The 26,756-nt window shown below is 34.0% G+C and overlaps 1 protein-coding gene across 2 annotated transcripts in view; it reads left to right on the top strand.

Moving 5' to 3' along the window:
• LOC127846890 (E3 ubiquitin-protein ligase TRIM33-like) overlaps positions 1-26,756 on the top strand; it is a 215,209-nt gene that overhangs the window by 140,289 nt on the left and 48,164 nt on the right. The window contains exon 1 of one of the 2 annotated variants that reach the window (XM_052378306.1): positions 12,562-13,039. The exons of the other annotated variant lie outside the window; for it this stretch is intronic. Coding sequence (XP_052234266.1) covers positions 12,702-13,039 — 338 coding nt within the window. The 5' untranslated portion in view covers positions 12,562-12,701. Of the gene's footprint in view, positions 1-12,561; positions 13,040-26,756 lie in introns of those variants that run through there. 2 annotated transcript variants of the gene reach the window in all.

Genomic DNA, 26,756 nt, shown 5'->3' with positions numbered 1-26,756 from the left:
ATTGTCTGCAGCCAAATGTGTTTTGCCTGTCAGTTCAAGTACCACTTTTGGCTTTTGACATCTTCCTTTAAACCACATGAAAATTTGGACATGTCTTTGCAGACCTTACCCAATTGAGAAATTTTATATCCATATTTGATACTGTGTGTCATAAATTTATGTTGAACATAGTAATTTTAGACAATTATTCATCACAGTGTTGTTACATGTTGTTGCAAGATAGTGTAAGTATCAAGTCATTCTCAAGCCTGTTATGTATCACTTGTATCAACTCAGTCAAATTATTTTCAATTAGTATTTCATAAATTCCATAAATTTACCCTAAACATTAAACCATGTTTATGATTGACATGTTCATGTCTTAAGTTCATACCTTAAAGAATAATGAAGTATGTTTTTCAGTTTTACATGTGTATGATGACATTAAGAACTTCTTCAAGTCCATGAAGTAAATTAACTTATATTTTCTTCACAAACAGAGAAGTTTGGTAAAATTGTTAATTTTGATTGGTCTCCCTTGTACTGGCATTGCTTGTATGGTAGCAGACCACGGTAGACACACACTCTCTCGGAGACGCGGACGCCTTATTGATCTCCACCACGCTAAATTCAGAAAACAACGAACCTGCAATCATAAAAACACATTCAATGCACACAAGTAGTCTGGAACTTACATTTAAGATAAAAAAGAGCATATGGAACCTGTACAGGTGATACTATTGACAAAAATGAAAGAATGGCAAGGTTGCAAACAGGGGCTTCAAAATCAACTTTTAACAGAGTACGAAAGTGGCTGGGGACGAATAAGAGGTAATGATAGCCTGCTTTTGGAATGATTTTTTTACACGCAAAACAGAGCACAACCCATCAAACCATGAAAAAATACCACGTATCCAGGTGGGTTTTGCGCAATACTTCACAGCGTGACCCTTCTAGAGATTCCAGCTTAAAAAAGAACCCAAAATACAATATGCCTACTGCAGTTGTCCTTCCTGAGTAACAAAGAACACAACAATAACAAGAGGTCATGACCCCACAGTTTCGCATTTGAAAATGGTCATATTCTTAGGATTTTATGCAATATGGGGATACAATAAGACCTATTTCCCTCAAATTTGACATTGAAACCTACCCTTTACCAATATATCACTTTTTGACCGGGGCCAATTCGCATATTTCTGCTTCCTACCATGTACTGCTACCTATATGTCACTTCCATTTCCAAATGTAGCATGAACCAACATCCCTTCTCGAAAAAGTGCACTAAATGCGCATTTAATGCGCATTAAATGCACATTAAATGCGCATTTAATGCGCATGTTATTGGCACCGTATTTTTTGCTTAACAAGTGCATTTTAATCTGTTAAAAAAAACACTTTTTACTAGTGTGTTTATACATTTAAGTGTATTTTTTTTCCACGAAAAATACACTTAAATGCGTTTATTATGATAATAAGTGCGCTTAAGTTTATTTTTAAGTGCATTTATACACTTGAGTGTATTTTAAGACATACAAATAATACACTTCATGGTCAAAGTAAATTTTTTAAAGCGCATTAATACACTTGAGTGCATTTCCAGTCATTCAAATAATACACATTACAGAATTAAAAGCAAATTATTTAAGCGCATTAATACACTTGAGTGCATTTCCAGTCATACAAATAATACACTTATCAGTAACTAAAGTAATCTTTCAAGTGCATCAATACACTTGAGTGTATTTTAACTCATACAAATCAGTGTCCGACAAATCCCTTGCCCGGAGCCCGGGGGCTACCGAAATTTTTCATCGGACTACTGAAATTTTCCAGCTGACGCCCGCCGGGCTACTATAAATCTTTAAGAGCGGAAGCCCGGTTTATTGACAGACATACGTAGAATAAACACGCTGACCATGTGGTTGTACACTGTGTATTGCTTATAATCCGATAAAAAAGTGCAATCAATTATCTAATCAGTCACCGATCACTTGCGGTTATGTCGTAGACAGTAACAGTGTATTTTAATCATCCAATCAGAATCAACATTTGTCGTCTGCTAATAATATAATGAGAGCCGGTTTGATAGTTCGCGCACATGATGCAACATCATTTCGCAGTTTGGAATTCTTTGTTAACCGCAACAATGAGTAAAAGCAACAACGTTTTTGATGTCGTTAAATATCCAAGGACGCCGAACATTAAATAAATCTAAACAATAGCGGATTCTTCAAAACGGTAACGAAACCGAAAATGAATATTAATAACAACAGTGTGAACGCGGTTAACACCTGCTAATTAGTTTTCATTGTCAATTAATAATTGGATTAATCGACTGTTAATCAATAATCCCATATATGCCCGATATATATTTTTTAAACAAAATTATGGATGGGTAATATAGACGATAAGAGTCATAAACACAAACGTTTGAAATTTTCTCAAGTGTCAAATGAATTTCGGCATATGGTTCTATTTAAAGATACGATGAAATAAGCTCCCAATCTGGACCGTTGTATTGCAATATGAGTAAATTACCTGCCACGGTTTGCGCGCGTTGTGTACAGCTATTTTAGTTTACAAAATTGTACATTTAATAAATGAATTTCTTTGTCCAGATAAAAAGCGCGCGAAAATTGGCGTGGAGTATTTATTTGTAAATAAAAATTTCGTAGCGGGTACAACATTGGGATCATTTAATTTCCATTAAAAGTTTCGTTGTGAATTTCAACTTAAGAACCGTGGTATCTCGCGAATTATTTGACATTGACATTGCCTCTTAATAAAATATCATGTAAACACGCTGTTGCCTGTATCGTTACCGTTACGCTGTATCAGTTCCTTCATTATTGAAACAATTATTGTATTGCATACTGACTGCACACAAGCGTCGTAACATACGGATGCAATACGTAAATTCGGACAGTACTTAAAGTCGGACACAAGTAAATAAATGATTTAATACTCTTGATTTCTTGAAAATCGGTATTAGTTGTTAAAAAGGGCAATTGCATTGATTAACACCATACGAGTCAATCGTATTGATCATCTAAACGCTTTATTTACGTTTCCGACTTACCGTGCTGTTCGAATTTAAGTACACATACATGTGCACATACATGTAATATCTACATGTAGTATATGATTTTCTTTGGTACATTTACATTTAAGTACACGGTGCCTGTACTGTAACATTAATTTACGATATTGACTGTGTACATCAGACTACTTGCTGTATTATGTATATGTATGTATACATATTATGTATATGTAAATGAAGAAATAAAATAAAGATGAAAACCTGCCTCTTATCATTTTGTAGGAAAACTTTATGGGCTACCAAATATTTTAATTGGTAGCCCAGTGGGCTACCTGAAAAATAAGAAATTTGTCGGACACTGCAAATAATACACTTCATGGAGTATTCAAAGTGAATTTTTTAAGCGCATTAATACACTTGAGTGCATTTCCAGACTTACAAATAAAACACTTCATTGAGTATTCAAAGTGAATTTTTGTAAGCGCATTAATACACTTGAGTGCATTTCCACTGACACAAATAATACACCTTACAAAATTGAAAGTGAATTTTTTTAAGCGCATTAATACACTTGAGTGCATTCCCGGTCATGCAAATAATACACCTTACAATATTAAAAGTGAATTTTTAAGCGCATTAATACACTTGAGTGCATTTTCAGTAATACAAATGATACACTTTTTGAAGTGTTGGAAGTGAATTTTTTAAGCGCATTATACGCTCAAGTGAACTTTTCATCACTTCAAATTAATATGCTTAAAAATTAACCAAATTTAAAAAAATCCCAGCATTTTGAAGTCAGCATTCATTTTTTAAATGAAAGGTTAGTGTAAACACATACATAAAAAACAAAAAGTACAATTCAATAGATAAATACACACTTTTATTAGAATGTTAAACCTTAAAAAACAAAAACAAATGTTACATATCTACATAAAAGAGAGGATTCAAACGGGCTATTGCCTATCTGGAATTAACAATTTTAAATATCAAGCTCATACCAGTGATTTTTCTCCCCTCTGATTACCGGTAACTGATTAACAGCCAAATACAGATGGTTTCCACTTCAAAAATATTAACGTTTTCCCCTCCTTAACCTCTTTAAGCGCTGGAACCGAATTTTGAAGGCCTTTGCAAACAGTTTGGATCCAGATGAGATGCCACAGAACGTGGCGTCTCATCAGGATCCAAACTGTTTTCTATTCTGATAGTATTCTTTGGAAAAAATCGAAGAAATGGCTAATTTTAGAAATTCAGCAGACGACATTTTAGCAGATGACAAATTTCCCAGCATGCAAAGGGTTAAGCTGAAATGTTTTTCCTATCATTTACTATATTTTTATATATTACATTAATTCCAAATCCCTTTTTGATATGGACAAAAGCAGCACATTTAATTCAATCATATTCTGGATCCTAATATATGATAAATGAACAGTATTCATGAAATTTATATAAATCTATACCTTATTTTTAAGATCTTCCTTTTTTTGTTCATTATTGCGCTAAAACATGCCCTTCTGAGAGCCAGTACGTACAGGTTGTTTTGAATTTCCAAAGAAAATCACTCCATACATGCTGACAATATTTAGCAGCTTAGCCCCTGTCACTCAGTATTTGTTGTTATACACTGTTCCTTACAAAGAATGCATTCATAAACAAAACCTTAATAGAGCACTTCACCAGCTGATCAGGTCTGAATACTACTGTCATGGTCTGTGAGGCGCTTCTCGTGCATGATCTCATTTGAGATCAGGTCCTGAAAGATATTTTATAATGTAAGTGTTAAATATTGCTGTTATGGTAATCTTGTTCAACAGTTGCTATAAATATCACAAATTTAAATCAAAACAAGTTTGTTGGCTTGTTGTTTTTGTTTGTTTATTTTTGCAATTTTAATCTCGTGATCACATGTGACTTTACGCTTTTCATAAATAATTTAAAGAAATTACGTTTGATAGAAAATACTGTTAATAAATGTACTAATATATGTGGTCTCCTTTGGCTGTGTGGACTGGTCGGAAGTGTGACGTCTTTGAATTGCAATAACCTTTATTATATAGTTTTACCTCTCAACAAATCCATCTTTTCTTGGTCAAGGACAAGCTACAGGGCACGGTTTCCCACTCCTGTTCCCCTCAAGTTGCCCTGCTCGTGCAGGGTAAAACCTGGTATACATGTCCATACATCAGGTAGTCCCCTTTTTGCTCCCTTTTTTGGCAGGCGATGATGCACATTCTGTCCAATGGATCTTCCGATCAATGTAAATTTCACCTTGGGGTTTCACCTTCAAATATAAAATATTAAAGTTCTGATTAAATATGGGGGAAAGAAATCTGTTCATTAATGACAAGAAATAGGTATAAATAAATTTTAAGATGACAATAACCATAAAATACAGCCATAATAATTCAAATGGTGTTTTTTTCCTTAAAATTGCATTACATTTACTCATCCAGTTACATTTCCCAGTGACGATACATAAATATGATAATGATCATAATTAATTTAATTAAAAAGAGATGCAGAAATGAAAATACAAACCTGTTACAGCTGTTCCTCAGCATTCCAAAAAAACAAAAACGGCAGTTGTTGATCACTTTAACCACCCACTATGAATCTTCTTTGCAACAAACTTATTGTTGATTTACACATTGTAGTAAATACACATTGTTTTCATCACACAATAGTTCATGTGCTGAAAGAATTTCAAGACATTTGACACTAGAATTAATGTTGCTGAATTATACCTAAAAATTTAGCTCAATTTAAGTTGCTGAAACCAAATAGTTTACAAAAATAACTTCCTGTCCTCAAAATAACTTGCTGTGCTCCAGCCAATCAAAAGTGGTTTGTTTTCAAATAGATGGTCCCAGAACCAATCAAAATTCTATAAACACCCCTTTGTTTTGGCTAGATGGAGCACTGATAGGGATTAGTGTTTATGATGCTAATTGATCTCTTATCTGATCCTGATCTTATCTGATATTTATTGAATAGACGAGTTAATTGTTATTGTTTACATTCGGGATTTTTCGCGCATGCGCACTGACTGGTTGGCAAAAACACTGGTTACAGTAACGTAAAACATGTATAAAGCGCTTTTGTTTAGTCAATTAAACGATAAAAAATCCGAAATAAACATTACAACTCTTATACAATAGTGCAAATATATCATATTTAGTACCAATAAATAAATGTATCATCATATGTATAATTTCCTCCTTATACAAATATATATAAAAGTGGCCGAGGGGCTGGTGCCAGCTATACCAGCATCCGATTACTTGAAACCAGCAAGGGTCAAAAGGCAAATTAAGGCGAAACAATATAGTGACTGTGTTACCGCCAATATAATAGATAAACAAGTAATAAATAATGACAGAGGCTTTGTAGTGAAAAACTCAAATAGTAGTCAATTTAAAAACTCATTCTTTGTGAAAACCGTGTTAGAGTGGAACCACCTGGACAGTAGAGTGGTCCACGCAGAGACAGTTGAGAGCTTTAAAGCTGCCCTCCATTTTGACTAGGCGCACTCCCCGGTGTACTACGCCGTAACTGGCCCTTCACCGTATTAAGCAGAAGCAGAAAAATACAAATTAGTTATTAGCATCAGAGTAAACGTGGTCGGAAGACTAAATACTGACAATACCACACAACAAAACAATAAATTAGCCGTATTCTTTTTTATAGTAAGACTTTAAAAAATGATATTTAAAAACTTATAAAACATATATTAATTTGATTATAACTATAAACGGTGTGGATATTGTTATTGCTCATCAGCGATCGAAAGTGTATTATAAGAGGCGCATTTGATCAATTATAAAACAAAGCAATTAAAAACGGAATACATTACAATCGTTAAATGTTGTGGTAATTTTCTTTTCCATAGAATGAATTTTCGTTTCGTTTCCATTGAATTACAATATTAATAAATTTTAATATACAAATGAAAATAAAACCTGCATCTTGTGCAAATTGAACTGTCTTTGCATGTATATTGAAATCTCTTAACAAGTAATAAGGAGTGATACATTTAACAATCTAGCATTTTATGATAAATATATATATTAATTTAATTTATTTTACACAAATATTGTTTATCCATTGTGATTGCTTGGTTTCATGATGGTGTTACGTGCAATGCAAGAACGTACAATCTTTACACTAAATTGACGAGTTTACATTTGCCCGTACCCGCGGTAAATACATCAATTGTGTAGCAGTAATATTGAACAATATTTTAAATTTAAAGTTATAAAGCACTGTATTATTATGATTAAACTGGCTTACATATAAATACGCATGTTCTTGTTAATCCGTTTCAGACAAATATCTTCTTTTTTTAATATGTTAAATTATTTATTAAAGCAAATGTTACGTTTTTTGGCTTTAATATTTGGCTTGCTCAATATGACTTCTCAATATGCCAAGAGATGGCATGGAGGTATCATAAAGTCTGCCACATGTGGTCTATGCAGGGACCCAATTAAAGTATTGGTCACTATGTTTATGACACCGGCATGTTTTCTGTGTAATTGTCTGGGCAGTCTCCGATCATAACGAGATAATAGTGTCAAAATTGGTGTGCACAATTAAATAAAACAATGAGATTTATTAATTTATTTGTTGTGTAACAAGGTAAGTCTGTACAGATATATTAAGATTAAAATCAGTTACTATATGTTGCGCACAAAAAGCGATCTATTTGATGTTTGTTTTCATCCTTATTTGTGTTTTTTCATTAAATTTAATTTATTCTAAAAGAATTTCCATTTTTGAAATGTTGTATCTAAAATGGACGTGAAGATGCGTTTAGTAGAGATTTTTGTGGTAACCACATAACGAGCTCGTAGATAGTGTACGTTCCACTCCATAGCTCGTTTTTAGTAAACACAAATAATAACAACAATATAATCGTTCCAAAAATGAATTTCCACGCATGCTTATGTTTTATTCAGACATAAATAGTAAAATTATATTTGATACAGTTCATGAGTATCAATAAAAACGATGATAATGTCAACCTTCTCTATATGCGCTTATAAGAATTCCACCTCTTTTTGCCAACCAGTGGGCGGAGTCTAAACTTTGCAGGTGCGTGTGACGTCACGCGTTAACTCGTCTATAATGCACAGCACACTTAGCATATTATATTTAATTGTGAATATTTCAATATAACATACTGAATGGTGTTAGGAAATAAATATAATATTATAAATATTATTTAAATTGTCTTTTAAAATGTATGTTAATAGTCAATGTGGTAGACATTAATTGAATTGGGGTTAAATATCAGTGTAAGAAAGTTCAAATACTTGTTTTTTATGTTGTGGAGATATAATTGATTCTGGCAAGCCCACATAATATTTTTGACACTTTCAATATTTTTAATTAGTTACCCACAGCCTGATTTAGTTGTACTTTTCCCTTTAAAAGCTGCTCTACTGATTCACATATTTTATGAGCAGACAAATTGCAATAATAAGACCATAAACATTATGTGAAGATAAAAAAGAATTCAGTACAATCCTCCTATTAAACACTATATCTCTGTCCTTTAACTTCAGTTATTTGCTATAGTGTTGCTCTTTTTTATGAAGATGCTCTAAAACTACACTTGTACAGAAAGAATATTTTTTTTGCAAATCAGAAGATACACTAATATGCACAAAAAATGCACTTCATTAAAAAAAATGCACTTATTGCATAAAAAGATGCACTTTGTCTACAGAAGATACACTTAAAGAACAGTAAAATACACTTAAAGATAATGAAAATACAGAAAAAATGCACTTTAGTGCACTTAATTATGAAAAAAATGCAGAAAAAATACACTTTTCAGTAAAAATGCAGAAAAAATACACTTTATAAAGCGTATTTTGTTAAAAAGTGTATTTTATTTTGAGAAGGGAAGGGAGGCAACTTGTGACGTCACGTTTGAGCAGTACATGTTAATAAAAAGTGGTTCTTTATTACTTCGCTTTAAATGGGTCTAAATAACATTTAAGTCAAGAGTAATTTAGAGCTCTTTTGTGGTTGGATTAAATAGTCAGAAATCCCCCACTTGAGATAGTCGAAACGCTTATCTGACAGAACATTCAATTTCATGCTGCATGCAAGCTATTTCTATCACAAAAATTGTAAACTAAAAATATAAGAATTTTTGATTTTGCGGTTATAGGCAGTGTTTCTGATTGAAATCAATTTGCTATTGCTTGAAAAACATCCATGTATTGGTATACACCAGGAAAGTGGTAGAATATTTAAGGAAAACATAAGAATTTTGATTAAATTTTGTGTCTGCCAATATTTTCCGATTGATTTTGAAAATTGCAAATTGTACTGATATATTTATAGCCAAAGGCCAAAGGACAAAATATCCTTCATATTTCAAGTGAATCGACCTTAAAATGGTCACTTTATTGAATGAGAAACAAAATCAGACATGTATCAACCCGTTATAGTCAGTAACATTAAAATATTTTGGGTGCAGTCATTTGTTTTTTTGAAAACTGCGACATGCTGTTTTTCGGAAAAACGACAATCGGTAATTGCTGTTACCATTCGGAAATTTCACATCACAAGTTTTCGTCGAAATTCTTATGTTTACCGCAAATATTCTACAACTTTCTTGGTGTATGCCAATACGTAATTGATTTAAAAGTAATATTACCGGGTACTTTGATTTTGGTCAGGAACTCTTTATACATTTGCTTAAAAAAGATGCCTCACATTAAGCGCATAAAATAGTTTGAACCCCTCCGCAAACAGAAAATGCTTTCTGACAAAACCCTTAATAGTATTCCAGCTATCATTTGTCATCAATTACTTATGTTGTACAAAATTATTGGTTCATTCTACCAATTGTAGAATATTGCAACCCATCCCTGAATAATGTTAATATGCCATGAGGTTTGATTAGCATATATCCCGATCAGACTAGAATATTAAATATACCAATTGTTGGTTATAAAAAATAATAACATAGGTTACAACTCAAATTCCTCGTGCATAATACGAATATGCTTACTTTGGTTAAACTTATAATAATTTGTGCGTTATAAATTGGCAGGGGAGCAACGTATGTGTGTTCTCCCTTTCTTTTTTTTAAATCACTGTCTGAAGAAGTATTTGAACTTAAGTAAACTATAATTTTTGCAAAGGAAATAAAAGCGTTTACCGTCTTGCTATACCATTTGAGCCTAATATATTGACTGATTTAATATTCATAAATGTAGCATTATTTTTGTTAAAGAATATTTGTATGTTTCTTATTGGCTTTTGTGATCATGTGCTTCATTTGATAATAAAACGCCTATGTGGTACATGTGTAGTAAACTTTAACACCCTGATGCCCGTGATGTTAATCGAGATTAAAGGTAGATGTAAATATTACTCGAAGAGTGATTGGCAGTAATGTTATATACTAGAAACATGCTGATGACCATTCAGTGTTTAACCCTTCAAACATGATCTACGTAAAATATACTTTTTTTCATGGGGGAAGCTGCCGATATTCGAGGGTAAAAAGTGCCAAACGAGGGCCCTGCTTTAAAATAAATTCTTGTCCATAACCATTGGCCTATTTCTATCAAATTTGGTTTGTATTAAAATCTTAAAGTTATCTTCCAAGTTTGTTCAAATTTTGCCCCTGGAGTCAAATTTGACCCTGCCCCGGTGGTCACAAAATGAACATATGCTTAAATAAGGCCTATTTTGTGCAAACTTTAAAAATCTTCTTGTTCATAATTATACAGAATAGGGCTACTAAATTTGGTATGTAGTGACATCTAATAGTCCTCTACCAAATTTGTTCAAATTATTCAACTGGGCTCAAATTTGACCCTGCCCCGGGGTTCATAAAACTGAACATATGCTTATGTTCCATAACCGTAGGGCTTAGGGCTACCAATTTGGTATGTAGTGACATCTTATAGTTCTCCACCAAGTTTGTTCAAATTATGCCCCTGGGGCCAAATTTATCCCTTTAAGGCTCCCATTAAAAAGTTGTTCAAGAAAATTTGATTCTTCAAAAAACATGGCCACATGAAGTTTGCATGTTCATGCGTTTTTGCTATTTATTCGATATGGGATGAATAAACTATTTTCGTCTCAAACTAAAAGTTTATCGAAATACATTTGGAATAACTTTTTAATTATAAGAGATAAATGCATACATGTTGAGCGTGAAAGGTAGACCAACATGTTAACTATCCATAAATGTTAACCCTTTACCAAACGACACATTTTGGACTGACCCAAATTGAAACAGATTGCAGACGAGAAATAATATTGTAAAGGACTATTTATAAAGTGGCTGGGTGGGATAAAAATTATTGTGATAAAAGGAGAAATTGCTCATAATGAGCAATTTCTTCTTTTTGAAACCGGAAGTCCTGTTTTCAAAACGAAAACAAACTCTTCAGAACGAGTTATGGTCTATTAGAACGTCAGATAGAAAAAGTAAAGGAAAGTTAGGTCAAGCTAATTGTTTGTCATGATATCTCTTTAAACCTCATGCCATATACAAGTAGTGTTGCCATGATCGCAACATCTTGATGAATTATAGTTCAAATTTTTGTCTCATAAACATTTACTTTGTTTAACAAACAACCTCTACAAAGTTATCATTCCTACTGCCTTTTGGCACCTCATGAACCTGAACCAAAAAAATTCGTAACTTTGTTTCTTCAGGCAAATATCTTCTTTGTACAATTAACAATTTCGTCACCACATTAACAATCCTGCTACACTCACTAATAACTCAAGAATGAAGCAAAGTTTAGGTGATCTACGTCATTAGATATTTTGCATATATCATGACCTATATAAGAAACAGAAACTTTGAAACCTGCATACACTTTTTGGAATTTAATGGAAAAAGATTCATGATTGAATGAAGGAACTTTAATTAAGCTTGTCGAACATGCCTAGATTTGATCTTCAGCATCTTAACATATTTGAAATAGAAAAAACGACAATATCTTTTGGAGAGATAAATGTACCTACGCGATAAGCAAAGGACCTGTGCGACAATTTCTGGGCTTTTTAGGTTGTTTAGTTAACACTGTAGTAACATTTTCCATATATAAAAATGCTCACCCTTCCAACTTTAAGAACCCAGTGGGACGAGGGATAGAAAGAGACAGTCACATGCATGAGTACATTTCAACCCATGCGCATTGCACGCTGATTTCGCATAAACAACAGTGGAGCGATTCAGGGCCATCATGGCCCTCTTGTTAATACTGTATGAGGAAAAGGATCTGATATTGTAATAAAATTGGTTTATGTAAGAACCTGCTTAATATTATCATTATAATTCCATGTTCATAACATGTCATTTATTAGAGCAATTAAAAATGTGGTGTGTTAAAAAATTTGGTTTAAAGGTTTTATGTATACAGCTTGTTTGGTACAGTCTAAACTCAGGTAATCAAAATGCACATTACCCAAAAGTCATGTGACAGTATACATAGTTACACTGTTAACCTCTATCATACAAGCGCCATTTGACGGTTAATTTGGTTGCTGTTCAGTTTGAAATTTCATATCACTTTTCTATGTTTAATAACATTGTGTGTGTGTGTGTATTGTAAACATATACTTGGACATAACTATTGCAAGTTATTTCAGATTGTAGAATCTTGTTTGTTGAAAGTGAATTATCAAAATGGCAACATCTGGAATTTCTAGAAATTCTTATGTGGTTAAATATTATTGTTGTACAATCTGCGAAAAAGAGCGGTCTGTAGAAATAGATGCAGATTTTTACTGTGAAGAATGTCTTAAATACTTCTGCAGAACATGTATAAACTCCCACAGACAGCATGGTTGGTGGTTTTATAAAAAATCTCCTTATGGAAAGGATAAAATAATGAAGTGGCCACTTTCTAAGAAGATGGAGACTTCTCTTTTAATATGCATCATACACAAGGGTGAAAAGTTATCAATGTACTGCACGGACCACAATCATCTGTGCTGCTCTAAATGTGTTGAGCTTAATCACAGGTAGCTAAAATTATTGCTTATTTTATATCAGTATAAATTACTGCATTGTATAATTCAATTACCATCATCCATTTTAATTTGTTTGGATTATTGTCATATTAGTTTTATAAGTATTTCCAAATCAGTGCATGTGTACAATTTGTTGTTCAGCTTTAATTTGTTAATTTGTGTTTGTTAATAAATAACTCTTCAATGGTTCAAGTATATGGATTACAAGATATTGGCCATATTTCAGCAAAAAACATAGTGAAAAAAGTCTCTCTGAAATGACTAAATTATAAACTCTTTCTTTGTTGTTTCAAGTCTATATGGTTAATGCAATAATCATGATGGATCTAAAGCTGTGACAATTAACAGTTAATAACCAGTAAATTTCTCATAAGTAATGTAATGACTCCCATGCGGCAATGCCAGCTTTGTTTCAGAAAAAAAACTTCAATCAACCTGCCTGTATAATGTCAGATGCATGTATTCCTTTACCCAATTTACATGTATGAAGGATACGTCACACTTAATGGCTGAATGTTTGAGCCTCCATTTTTAAACTCACTTGAGCTTAACCTGCTCATGGTGAGCTTTTCTCAGCCTGATCTCTTTATGTTGATTGTTTGTTGTCTGTCATCAACAATTAGCATTATAAACACTTTAGCAGCGCCACATTTATTGCCCAATATTCATGGAACTTGGTAAGAACATAAATTGCCTCAATGATATTTCTGCCAAATTTGAAACTGGGCTATGTGAGATAAAAAAAATGTAGGTCACATAGTCAAATTGAAAAAAAACAACAGTTTTTCAACTCTATACAACAAAAGCATTGTTCGCATACATTCTTAAATGTGCCGAACCATCATACCTGACCATCGTTTTAAAACAGGTCCGATTGAAAATGCTTTGTTGTCGGTCCAAATGACCAGTAAATAATTAAAAAGCAAAAGTTTCTTTATTTCATAGAATTAAAACATGAAACTAAAAGCGAGCTTGAATGAAATATGAGCAGTACAAGTTATCTCGTTTTTTTGTTAACAGTCATGAAATGTTACTGCACATGCGCACCAAACACATTCTCCCATGCGAGTAAATGTGTCAATAGTTTTTACTGTTAAACCAAAACACGTTCTGCAACTCAGATCGTTGTATTCAGGTATTTACAGTTGGTGTTGATATTAATTTACACTTAATAGTGCTTTTTAATTGATTTGTATATCTTTGTGGTTGGTTTGTTGATATTTGTAGTTTAATTCTCAGTTTTCATATAATTTCCAGACCGGGAAATGTATGTCATTGAAATATTGTAAATACCTAGAATTGCTTTTAAAACTTAGTCTGTAAAACTATGTAATTGATAGCAAAATGTGTTAAATTGTTTGAGGTACTTCCTTGAGTCCTTTCAAGTATAAATGCGATGTGTTTGTGTAGAAATAATTAATTTACATTCTTCAGTCATTGTGTCACCTAACTATCAGCATCTGAAAACATTGGTGTTCACAGAAATGTGCATGCCAGTATACAATTACTGAATTTTCAATTGAAAACTTGCATTGTCTTTAACTTCATTTTGGTTTAAATATTTTTCTTAAGAATACTGTGATTGTGTTGTGATTTGTTAGTGTTAATTGTTCAGTGCTGTGATTATTTTTCATTTTTATGCCCCCGGAGGATTGCACTGTCCTTCTTTCTGTCCGTCACACTTTGCGTTTTGGTTTCTAAAATGATCATTACTTCTATATCGCTTCAGATGTAACCTTCATATTTGGTATGCATGTGTATATGGACAAGGCCTTTCCATACGCCACAAAATTTTGACCCCTGTGACCTTGACCTTGAACTTAGGGTCCGCGTTTAGGTTTCGAAATCTGCGTTTTTGTTTCGAAAAATGCTCATAACTTCTATCGAAGCATTTATAGGGGGCATATGTTATCCTATGGTAACAGCTCTTGTTCCAATTATCATTACGTCAATAAATTTGAGTTGATGACGTGATGTATAGGTCTTATGATTATCAATCCGGTTGTACATTTTTTTAAGTCAACAGGACCCAATGTCCTGTGACCTTTAAATAATTTTGGGAATGTCTGGTTTGTCCGATCTTCATTAAACTTTTTCAGAATATTTTTATGCCCCCCTTCGAAGAAGAGGGGGATTATTGTTTTGCACATGTCGGTCTGTCCGTCGATCTGTCTGTTGGTCTGTCCACCAGATGGTTTCCGTATGATAACTCAACAACGCTTAGGCCTACAATCTAGAAACTTCATAGGTATATTGATCATGACTGGCAGATGACCCCTATTGATTTTCAGGTCACTAAGTTAAAGGTCAAGGTCACAGTGACTTGAAATAGTAAAATGGTTTCCGGATGATAACTCAAGATTGCTTACGCCTAGGATCATGAAACTTCATAGGTACATTGATCATGACTGGCAGATGACCCCTTTTGATTTTTCAGGTCACAAGGTCAAATGTCAAGGTCACAGTGACACAAAACGTATTCACACAATTGCTGCCATTACAACTAACAGCCCATATGGGGGGCATGCATGTTTTACAAACAGCGCTTGTTTTCTAATGATATAGCTGGAAACAGGGACATGCTTCTGACATGCCGATGGTGATACCTTGCAAACACTCTATATATACACATCACATTAAAAGATCACCTGAGCACAACATTCTCATGATGAACTTTTGTGATCAAATTTTGTCCATCATTTGTTGCCCCTTGTTCATCATAAACATTTGCCTTTTGAACACCCAAGGATGGCATTTATTGGCAAATCTTCATAAAACTCGTTCAGAACATTTTGTCATAATGATATTTCGACCACGTGTTAAGTCTGGTCATGTGAGGTAAAAACTAGGTTACATGAAAGAACAATCTTGTGAACACTCTAGAGGACACATTTATTGCCCATTTTGTTATGAATATCTTTGTCAGAACATGTGTCCAAATTATAAACCTGATATATTTAAAACTGGGTCATGTATGGTTCAAACAAATAGTTTGTAAGACACAATTTAAAAGAAGCCTGTTCACATCGAGAGGCCACATTAATTGTCAAATGAAACTTAGTAACAACATTAATCCTATTAAAATCTTAGACATATTTCATACGTCCTGAAAGCTCATGAAGAGTAATACTGTATCAGACATTCAGTCCCACAACCATAATTTGCCAGATCAATACCACAGGGATCGTTAGGTAAAAAATACTTTATTATACTATATACATATATACAAGGGATACAACTGTCAAATTTCCTGCCTAACATCATGGTCTGAACAATAGCAAAAAAATCGCTTCCAAAAGCAATAAATACACCAAAAAAACTGTATAACAACAGCTCAGACATTTATCTATCAGATAATAACTATGTTTATAGCAGTAAAAGTTTTCATAGTTGTGTTTGAAACGAAAGTTTTTTTTTACATCAGTTTTTACTTTAGATGAGGATATTACACAACCAGATATTAGTGCTCCTCAAGATGTACCATTTTTGGATTTTTTAACAATTACTCCTCAAATTGTTGAGACAAGGTTGAAAAATTTAAATATTAGTAAATCCCCGGGGCCAGATAAATTACACCCAAGATTACTTCATGATTTATGTACAGTTTTGGCTAAGCCATTATCGATTATCTTTAATAGTTCTTGGACTAAAGGTGAATTACCAGATGAGTGGAAATGTGCGAATATAACTGCATTGTTTAAGAAGGGTGATCGCAAAGATGCGGGAAATTATAGACCAGTTAGTCTAACTTGTATTTTATGTAAAGTTATGGAGACCATTGTCAGGGAGGAAATGGTGAATCATATGAAAGTAAAAAAAAAGGTTATTGAGTGACAAGCAATATGGCTTTATCTCTGGTCGCTCGACAGTTTTGCAACTCTTAACAGTAATAGATAGGTGGACTGAAATTTTAGATAAAGGGGGAGCTGTAGATGTGGCCTATTGTGATTTCATGAAGGCATTCGATAAAGTAAGTCATGTAAAGTTAATTCACAAGCTGAAAATGTATAATTTTGGTCAAAAATATATAGACTGGATACAGGCTTTTTTGAGCAACCGAAAACAACGTGTTTTAGTAAACGGAGCGAGTTCAGAATGGAAAAGTGTGGTGAGTGGAATTCCGCAAGGATCTGTGCTCGGGCCAATATGTTTTGTACTATATATAAATAACTTACCCCTGAGTCTATCAAATGAAAGTGAAATATTTCTTTTTGCAGATGATACTAAAATTTTTAGGGAAATAATGAATCTAAATGATTGTGAAATGCTTCAAAAAGATATATTTAAAATGAAAGAATGGTCAGATAAATGGAAATTAAAATTTCACCCGGACAAATGTAAAGTGATGAGAATTGGTAAAAATAAAACTAGTGACTTTGAATATAATTAGTTAGACAGGAACTTGAAACCTATAGCAAAAAGTATTGAAGAGAAAGATATAGGGGTTGTAATTGACAACAAATTGAAATTTGATAAACATATAAATGTAAAAGTCAATAAAGCAAATTCAATAGTTGGAGTAATAAGGCGAACGTTTGAATATATAAATAAAGAAGTTTTTACAACTCTGTTCACATCGTTAGTAAGACCACACCTAGAATATGCTAATCCAGTCTGGAATCCACATCTAAAACAAGACATAGAAATGTGAGAGAATGTCCAAAGGCGTGCCACCAAACAAGTCCCTGGTTTATCCGAAATGTCATATGAGGAGAGATTAAATGAATTGAAATTACCTACTCTTGCCTATAGAAGACTTCGAGGAGACCTCATTGAAGCATACAAAATAATTACTATGAAATATGACCCAGCAGTCTCAAACTTATTCGAGAAAAATTCTAGTCAATCAACAAGGGGGCATGAGCATAAACTTTTTTAACTACGATCAAGACTGGATATTAGGAAATATTCGTTTTGTTGTCGTATTGTGGACACATGGAACAAATTACCCGAACAGGTGATATCCGCCAAGACGGTACACTCTTTTGAAAGACGACTAGATAAATTCTTAAGCGATCAACCCATTAAATATCAATTCACGGAGTGTCTCAAATTTACTGGAGGTATTAAGGACAATTCTAGTGATGAAAACGAGGAGCTAGCATTAAAGGATGGTGACACCAACCTACTGCTAGAACGACATCTGTAAGTATCTGTAAGAAAAACGGTAAATTTTCGAAATGCGACACAGGTGTGCACACCCACTTTGACACATTTTGTTTCATAATTTAATAATTACAGAGAAGTTGAGCAAATTTTAACTTGTTTTATTATCCATAGACACTTTATTAATCAAAGTAGACACCTTCCATAATTGCATGTAATTGCATATATGTAAAACACTGTAAATATTAAATTTGTTTACATTTCTACTATCTTCAAGGATTTGTATGCAATTTGTCAGGTAATGTTACGTGGAACGTGAATGGCTGGATTTAGTACTGCAGTGGAATTTCAACCAATGAAATCGCATGTTAGAAATACATGTGAACTACCCAAAATGAAAGTAAAAGATTGTCATTGTGAAATTGAAGCAGATTGATATGAATTTCTAGCAAAATATGCTCACTAAATAGTAATTATGTTCTATTTTACTATGAAAAAAAACTTTCCAAGGAATATGTACCAGCAAAAGAGCTTTATAACAAAGGAATTCGAAAATTACTTCTAGAATTCTCAGTTTTCAGCTGTGCACACCTGTGTCCAAGTAAGGATTTGTGAGCATTTTGAATGAAACTTTCTCTCTTAGTTCAATGAAAAGCTTGTACTTTATTGCCAAGTGTATTATTTTCTGAAAGATAAATGTCTTGGCTGTTGTAATACAAATTAATTGGTGTATTTATTGCGTTTGGAAGCAATTTTTTCGCTATTGTTTACACCATGGTTGTGTGCAGGAATTTTCACAGTTGTATCCCTTGTATATATATGTAGTATAATAGAATAATTTTACTAAACGGTCCCATGATCAATACAAGATAAACATGTAATCACTTAAACATGTTCATGGTCTATCACAGCAAACATACTTTTGTATTGAAGTCCATGTCAGGGGACATAACATTATGCATATATTTTATACAAATTAATACAAACTTACAATATGCATATTATTGGTAAAAACAAATCATTTGTTAATGTACGAATCACATTACTCACATGTATTGTCAAATCTTCATGAAACTTGGTTATAACATTTATTCCAATGATATCAGTGGATCAGTGAAGTTCGAAACTGGTCCTGTTGGATGTAAAACTAGACCATTACGTGAAATTGAAGAATAGGTTTGTTAACATATTTCAACTTGTAGTTAACATTTATTTCACATTGTTTTCATGACACTTAGTAATATTTGTCCCAATCATATCTCAGACTAGATCAAACTTGGGTAGGGTGAAAAACTAACTCACAAGGTCAAACTGAAAAAAACTCTGATAAAACTCTAGAGTCCACACTGATTGTATAATCCTCGTGAGAGATTTGTTCCAATGATATCTCAGCGGATTTGAAAACTGTAGAAGTAATAACATTTGTCCAAGTTCAAAACTAGGTCACTAGGTAATATAAAAAGAAAAGACTATGAATACTGTAGAAGTAGTATATGTTTCCTCAATAATATTGACAATTGCTTACAATTGATTTAAGTGATTTCTTCGCAAAATAAGATATTATTTATGTCTTATTTTGGTGCGGGCAGTTTTGCTTATGTTGCCATAGTAAAATCAGTTTTACACTAAAGAAGTCACATGTGTGACCCACTTTTAATGAAACTTGCTCAACACATTGAAAGAGTGTGATATCATGATATGTGTTCTGAATAAAAAGATGATTGTGTTTTGTTTTATAAAAAATGACCACCAGAGGCAGTTTTAATCACCAGACCAGGAAGTGCTATTGTAATCACCCTTTGTCAGGCGTCCGGTGTAGTTGGTGTGCAGCATGCAGTGTTAGGTGTCCGATTTGCACCGTTTTGTTACCACTCTTGATGCAACATGTGTAATGTATTATCGATGAAACTTGGTCGGAACGTTTATCTAGACAATATTAAGGCTAAGTATGAATCTGGTTCATGTGCATACAAAACTCCATCATTGAATACGCTTGAAATCAGTGCCAGACAATAGTAAGGCCAAGTATGAATCTGGTTCATGTGCATACAAAACTCCATCATTGAATACGCTTGAAATCAGTGCCAGACAATAGTAAGGCCAAGTATGAATCTGGTTCATGTGCATACAAAACTCCATCATTGAATATGCCTGAAATCAGTGCCAGAACTTCACGCTGCATGCAGCAAAACCATGTATAAGAATCCATTACAAATCAAATGGTTGGCTAAGAACGCAGGCTTATTAAATAAAGTAATTCCGATGTTTTTCACATTGCCATTAACCACATAAAACTTGTCTTTTATGCACTAGTTGAAATTCTTCTGAAAATGGTTTTTAAAAGTTATATGGAAAAAGGCACGACTTACCGGTGTGTTTACATCCATTAACATCAATTTGTGAACCCCATAAAGCCATGTTATCCTGCATCCTGATTATGTGTCAAGGCTGAGTTCAAATGTTTGTGTCATGTGCGTGTAGAAAGTAGATTAGCAGATGAACAATAACAAATCATTTGTGCCACTACAGAGACCAGATTTCATGACTCAATCTGGACAAAACACAGAATGTGTATGTTCACAATATCTAGGCCAAGTCTGAAAGTAGATCACATGGTCTAGAAACAATGTCACCAGGTCAAATCTTTCACTAAATTCTTGCCACTCTAGTGGCAACATTTATAACTCCTCCTTAATGAAACTTGATCATAGTGTTTTTGTTGACAATACAATTTCAATGATTGAATTTGGGTCAAGTGGAGTCAAATAATAGACCACCAATTGAAGTATTCCACATTATGCATGTTCAGGAACACAGATGAGCCATTAAGGGCCATGATGACCCTCTTTGTTCATATGTTATATGTTTGACATTAATTCCAATATAACATGAGGCTTTCATTTGTCATACACAAAAGAAAGGCAAGTATGGGCTATTATGCAACCAATTATGATAGGAACTTAACAAGCATTTTTGCAAAGCTCACATTTTATGGAGTCGTTTGCAGTCGTTATATGTTGAAGTACAAAGCCACGGAAACAGTGCTTTTTATTCGCACGACAATTTGTCCTTCACTTTCTGGCTGTCATGTTTCTTTTTAGTTCACCTGAGCACAACATGCTCATGATGAGCCTATGGGATTGCTTTTTGTCTGTTGTGCGTCGTGCGCCGTCAACATTTTGCCTTGTGAACACTCTAGACGCCTTTATTGTCCGATCTTCATGAAACTTGGTCAGAACACTTGTCCCATTGATACCTCGACTGAGTTCGAAACTGGGTTAAAAACTAGGTCACTAGGTCAAAAAAAGAAAAACCTTGTGAACACTGTAGAAGTCACATTTGATGCCAAATCTTCATGTAACTTTGTCAAAATGTTTGTCTAAATCATATGTTAGTTGAGTTCAAAAATGGTTTCAGTCCATTGAAAAACATGGCCGCCAGTGGGCGGGGCAGTATTCCTTATATGGCTTAAGAGAAACCTTTCGTACACTCTAGAAGTCACAATTTTTGCCCAATCATCATGAAACTTGGTTGAAACATTGGTTTTATTGATATCTCGGTTAAGTATGAAAATGGTCCAAATCGATGAAAAAACATGGCCACCAGGGGGCGGGGCATTTTCTCTATATGTATATAGTAAAAACATGTGAACAATCTAAAAGTCACATTTTTGGTCCAATCTTCAGGAAATTTGGCCAAAACATGTGTTTTCTGGATATGACGGTTGAGTTTGAAAATGCTTATGTTTACTTGAAAAACATGGCCACAAAGGTGCGGGCATTTTTCCTTATATTGCTATATATGACTATAGTAAAATCTTGTTAACACTCTAGAGGCCACATTTATTGTCTGATCTTCATGAAACTTGCATGGTCAGAAGATTCATCCCAAAAATATCTTGGACAATTTAAAAAATGATGCCGGTTGGTTGAAAAACATGGCTGCCACAGTCTCAGTCAATCATGGCCGGACCGACGGTCATGTCCTGTAAAATTTTGTAAGGTCCGGCCTGTCAGTCAAATATACCGGGCCGATTGTCTGGTAAAATAAAGAGAACCAATTATTTGGTTTGTAGATCTAAAGATTTAATTGTTAACGGCTCTGAAAGTTTTCTAAGGTGCAAAAATAGCGATAGCGTCTTTATACACATGCTTTTCCATACTAAACGCTCTTTTTGCTGACAGAATTTTCCGAGGGCATTTAATTGGTTCATTTTTAGCTCACCTGTCACAAAGTGACTTGGTGACCTTATACAGTACAGCCAAAGCGGCACAAACATAATCCGCGGCTACGCCTCGGCCAGATTATTAGTACGCGGCGACCGAATCGTGTGTTCACGCGGCGTATCGCCGTGGCACTCGGCATCGATCCGCGCAACTACGCTGAGTCTGTATTAACCTCGCGTACTTTCGCAGAGTAAATCCGCCGCATACGTACGCGGCGGATCGAATGAAAAGATATCCACCTACATGTACGTACATGTATGTGTAGCGTAGAATTAATTATGCGCAACTGTTAATGTTTCGTTCGATCATCATTATACAATTTGTAATCCGAAACACACTTCCGAACTAACGCGACATTTGGCAAATTCTAGCGTCAAATAAACAGTGCTAAAATATCCTTTGTTTCATAAAAAGCGCGTGAAAATTATGCAGACATGTAGAGCGTCGTTTGGAAAGTTTGGGTGTATTTTGTGTTGTATAAATACATGAACATCACGTCAGGCGTAAATCGCGTGTTCAGTGGGAAAAAAAACGCCCTGATTAGACGTTATTTCATCATCTTTATAAATAGTAACAAATGCCAAAATGTATTTGATACTAAAGGAAATATCGAGAATGTTTGTGTAGCTTAAATATTTACCAGCATTTGCTTCAAAACTGGAATATAGGGGATTATCGGGTAATTAGTAGCGATATTAACTATATAATATGAACAAAATTAAACGTGTTTATATACGCATAAATTATTCAAACAAAAGTTATAATAAGCAGATAATTAACAAAACAACAAATACGTTGTCACCGTCTTGATTATTGATGTGGCTTCAAACTGCTAATTTTCTCAGCTTTAATATAATAGCAAAATCAACATGCAATTCATTTATAAATCCACCATATGCAGGAGCCTTGACCACTTGTATGTGCGAAAACATAATTACGTGACCTTGTTTATGTGTGAAATACATACACTACGGGCGGGAAACAAACTTTATTGGCCAGACACATTAACTATGCTTACATGTATATGCTAATACAATCCGCACACAATACATTTATTATGATTTTAATTATTATTATAATTGTTCTTTCAAAATTTGTTAACTTCATGTAACTTATAATTTTTAAAAGATTTTTTATTTCATGATGCGCATCGACTCGGCATCATGTCGTGGATCGCGGCATGCCTTGGGGGACAGATGCGAAGTTTGCAGCGAAATGCGACTTGCCGCCGCATACTGACGCGGCTTCAACAACTGACGCGGCATGGACTTGTTTCACCTTGCCGCCGCGGATCGCGAAATACGTTTGTTCTGCTTTGGCTGTACTGTATGACCAGTGATTTTTTTTGCCCAAAATTACCGCCGATATTCTGCTGCTTCCCAATTGCAAACAAATGACGTTTTTTCCCAAAAATCTGAACAAAATTTCCCAAAAAAATGACCAAATTTTCCCAATTAAGCCAATAAGACTTCAATGTCATTTAGCGTTAATTTCATAGAACGAGTGCCGATCGAGCTTGTCGAGTCTTTGCCGAATGACAACTGACTTACGAATGTTCGCGAATGTAGCCGAATACGATTTTACGTTGCTACATTTGTATCAACACATCTCTCTCTATATTGCGGAGGATACCAACGATAGTCGATGTATCCCGATTGTTAACGCCTGTTTTTACACACGTCCAAGATGGCGGCAAGCAGATGAGAAGTTTGCGATGAGCAGCGAAAATGATAAATAGCACTAAAATTAACAGCGGATATCACATGGTTATAAGGAGATAATTTAATGTGTGTGTCAATTAATGCAAAATACTATGTTTGAGATGAACAACAACAAATATTTATTAGAAATGTTCACAGTGAATGTGCGTCACGGAAATCTGTGTTGGGAAATTGGAGTTCACAAAGTTAAAGCATTTAAGACGAGAACCGTTCGAAAATGGAAAGAGACAAACATGTTTTGATTTATATGTTAGTGGATCTGTGTATATTCAGATGCATATTCTGCTTTATTATGTTTGTCACGCTGTATAGTTTGGTGAAATAGCATTGAACTGAGGATGTCAACTGTGCAAGATATTAAAAGGTTAACAAATGAAATGTATTATTTTAGCTCCATTTAATACAACATTAACACAGCAAGAACACAAAAGTGTGTTTGTTAATATTTGTTCATGTTTTCACCATATCAAATTTTACTTTAAAAAACATCCTGAATTAAATTCATACTCTTAAAGAAATTATGATTAAATCATAATGGTACATGTATATTGAAGAATCTATAGGTTATTGCAAGTTTAATATGCATGTGGAAGGATATTAACTAAATGTTGAAAGAAGACATGAAAGCAACATTTTATGATATAAAAATGCTGTCAAACATGAACTTAGCAATTTTTATTCTGTTCTTATAATCATATTTATAATGTTTCCCAATTTCATGGTTTACCGCGCTATTTTTCCCAATCTCATGGTTTATCATGCTAATTTTCCCAATCCAAATGCCACAGGCTGTAACAAAAAAATCAAAAAAAAATCACTGATGACCGTGTGATGTCCGGCGTGCGTTGTGTGTGCTTGTGTGCGTGCGTCCGTCAACAATTTGTTTGTGTAGACAGTAGAGGTGACAGTTTTCATCCAATCTTTATGAAATTTGGGCAGAATGTTTATCTTGATGAAATTTGGGTTGGGATTGTATTTGGGTCTTCTTGGGTCAAAAACTAGGTCGCTAGGTTAAAAACTAGGTCACATAATAGGTCAAATAATAGAAAAACCTTGTGTAGACAATAGAGGTCGCAGTTTTCATCCAATCTTTATGAAATTTGGTCAGAATGTTTATCTTGATGAAATCTGGGTTGTAATTGTATTTGGGTCATCTGGGGTCAAAAACTAGGTCACTAGGTCAAATAATTGAAAAATCATCAACAAATGTGTTTGTGTAGACAGTAGAGGTCGCAGTTTTCATCCAATGTTTATGAAATTTAGTCATAATGTTTATCTTGATAAAATCTGGGTTGGGACTATATTTGGGACATCTGGGGTCAAAAACTAGGTCACTAGGTCAAAAACTAGGTCAAATAATAGAAAAACCTTGTGTAGACAATAGAGGTCACATATTTCATCCAATCTTTATGAAATTTGGTCAGAATGTTTATCTTGATGAAATCTGGGTTGGAATTGTATTTCGGTCATCTGAGGTTAAAAACTAGGTCACTAGGTCAAATAATAGAAAAACCATCAACAATTTGTTTGTGTAGACAGTAGAGGTCACAATTTTCATCCAATGTTTATGAAATTTTGTCAGAATGTTTATCTTGATGAAATCTGGATTAGGATTGTATTTGGGTCATCTGGGGTCTAAAACTAAAGTCATGAAACTTCATAGGTACATTGATCATGACTGGCTGATGACACCTTTTCATTTTCAGGTCACTAGGTCAAAGGTCAAGGTCACAGTGACTCAAAATAATAAAATGGTTACTTTTTCTTGTTTATCAGATAAAGCCCACAGTTTTCATCCGATTCTTTTCAAACTTGTTCAGTGTCTTTATATTAATGAGGACTCAAACCCTATTGATTTTCAGGTCACTGGGTCAAAGGTTAAGGTCACAGTGACTCGAAATAGTAAAATGGTTACTTTTTCTTGTTTGTCCGATAAAGTCCACAGTTTTCATCTAATTCTTTTCAAACTTGTTTAGTGACTTCATATTAATGATGACTTAAACCCTATTGATTTTCAGGTCACTGGGTCAAAGCTCAAGGTCACAGTGACTCGAAATTGTAAAATGGTTTCCGGATGATAACTCAAGAATGCTAAGGCCTAGGATCATGAAACTTCATAGTTACATTGATCATGACTGGCAGATGACCCCTATTAATTTTCAGGTCAAAGGCCAAGGTCACAATGACTCAAAACAGTAAAATGGTTTCCGGATGATAACTCAAGAATAATAAGGCCTAGGATCATGAAACTTAATAGGTACATTGATCCTGACTGGCATATGACCCCTGTTGATTTGCAGGTCACTAGGTCAAGGTCAAGGTCACAGGGACAAAAAAGTATTCACACAATGCTGCCACTACAACTGACAGCCCATATGGGGCATTTTTTACAAACAGCCCTTGTTTAAAAAGAGCAATATCGAAGCAATAAGTCCAGAATGACTTCCCCTTCAATATGAGAAAATTTTGAAATCCCGCTTGTTTACGTAATTAATTCCACAGTTTTCATCCAATTATTTCCAAATTTGCACAGTATCTTTATATCAATGAGGACTTGAACCCTATTGAATACGAGCAGTATCGGAGAAATAAGTACACACTAATCTCCCTTTGTATTTGAGAAAATTCTCCTTGTTTGCACGATTAAGTACAAAG

Source organism: Dreissena polymorpha, chromosome 10 (genome assembly GCF_020536995.1).
Source record: "Dreissena polymorpha isolate Duluth1 chromosome 10, UMN_Dpol_1.0, whole genome shotgun sequence".
NCBI classification, from domain to species: domain Eukaryota; kingdom Metazoa; phylum Mollusca; class Bivalvia; order Myida; family Dreissenidae; genus Dreissena; species Dreissena polymorpha.
This window is presented reverse-complemented; position numbering and strand designations above follow the sequence as displayed.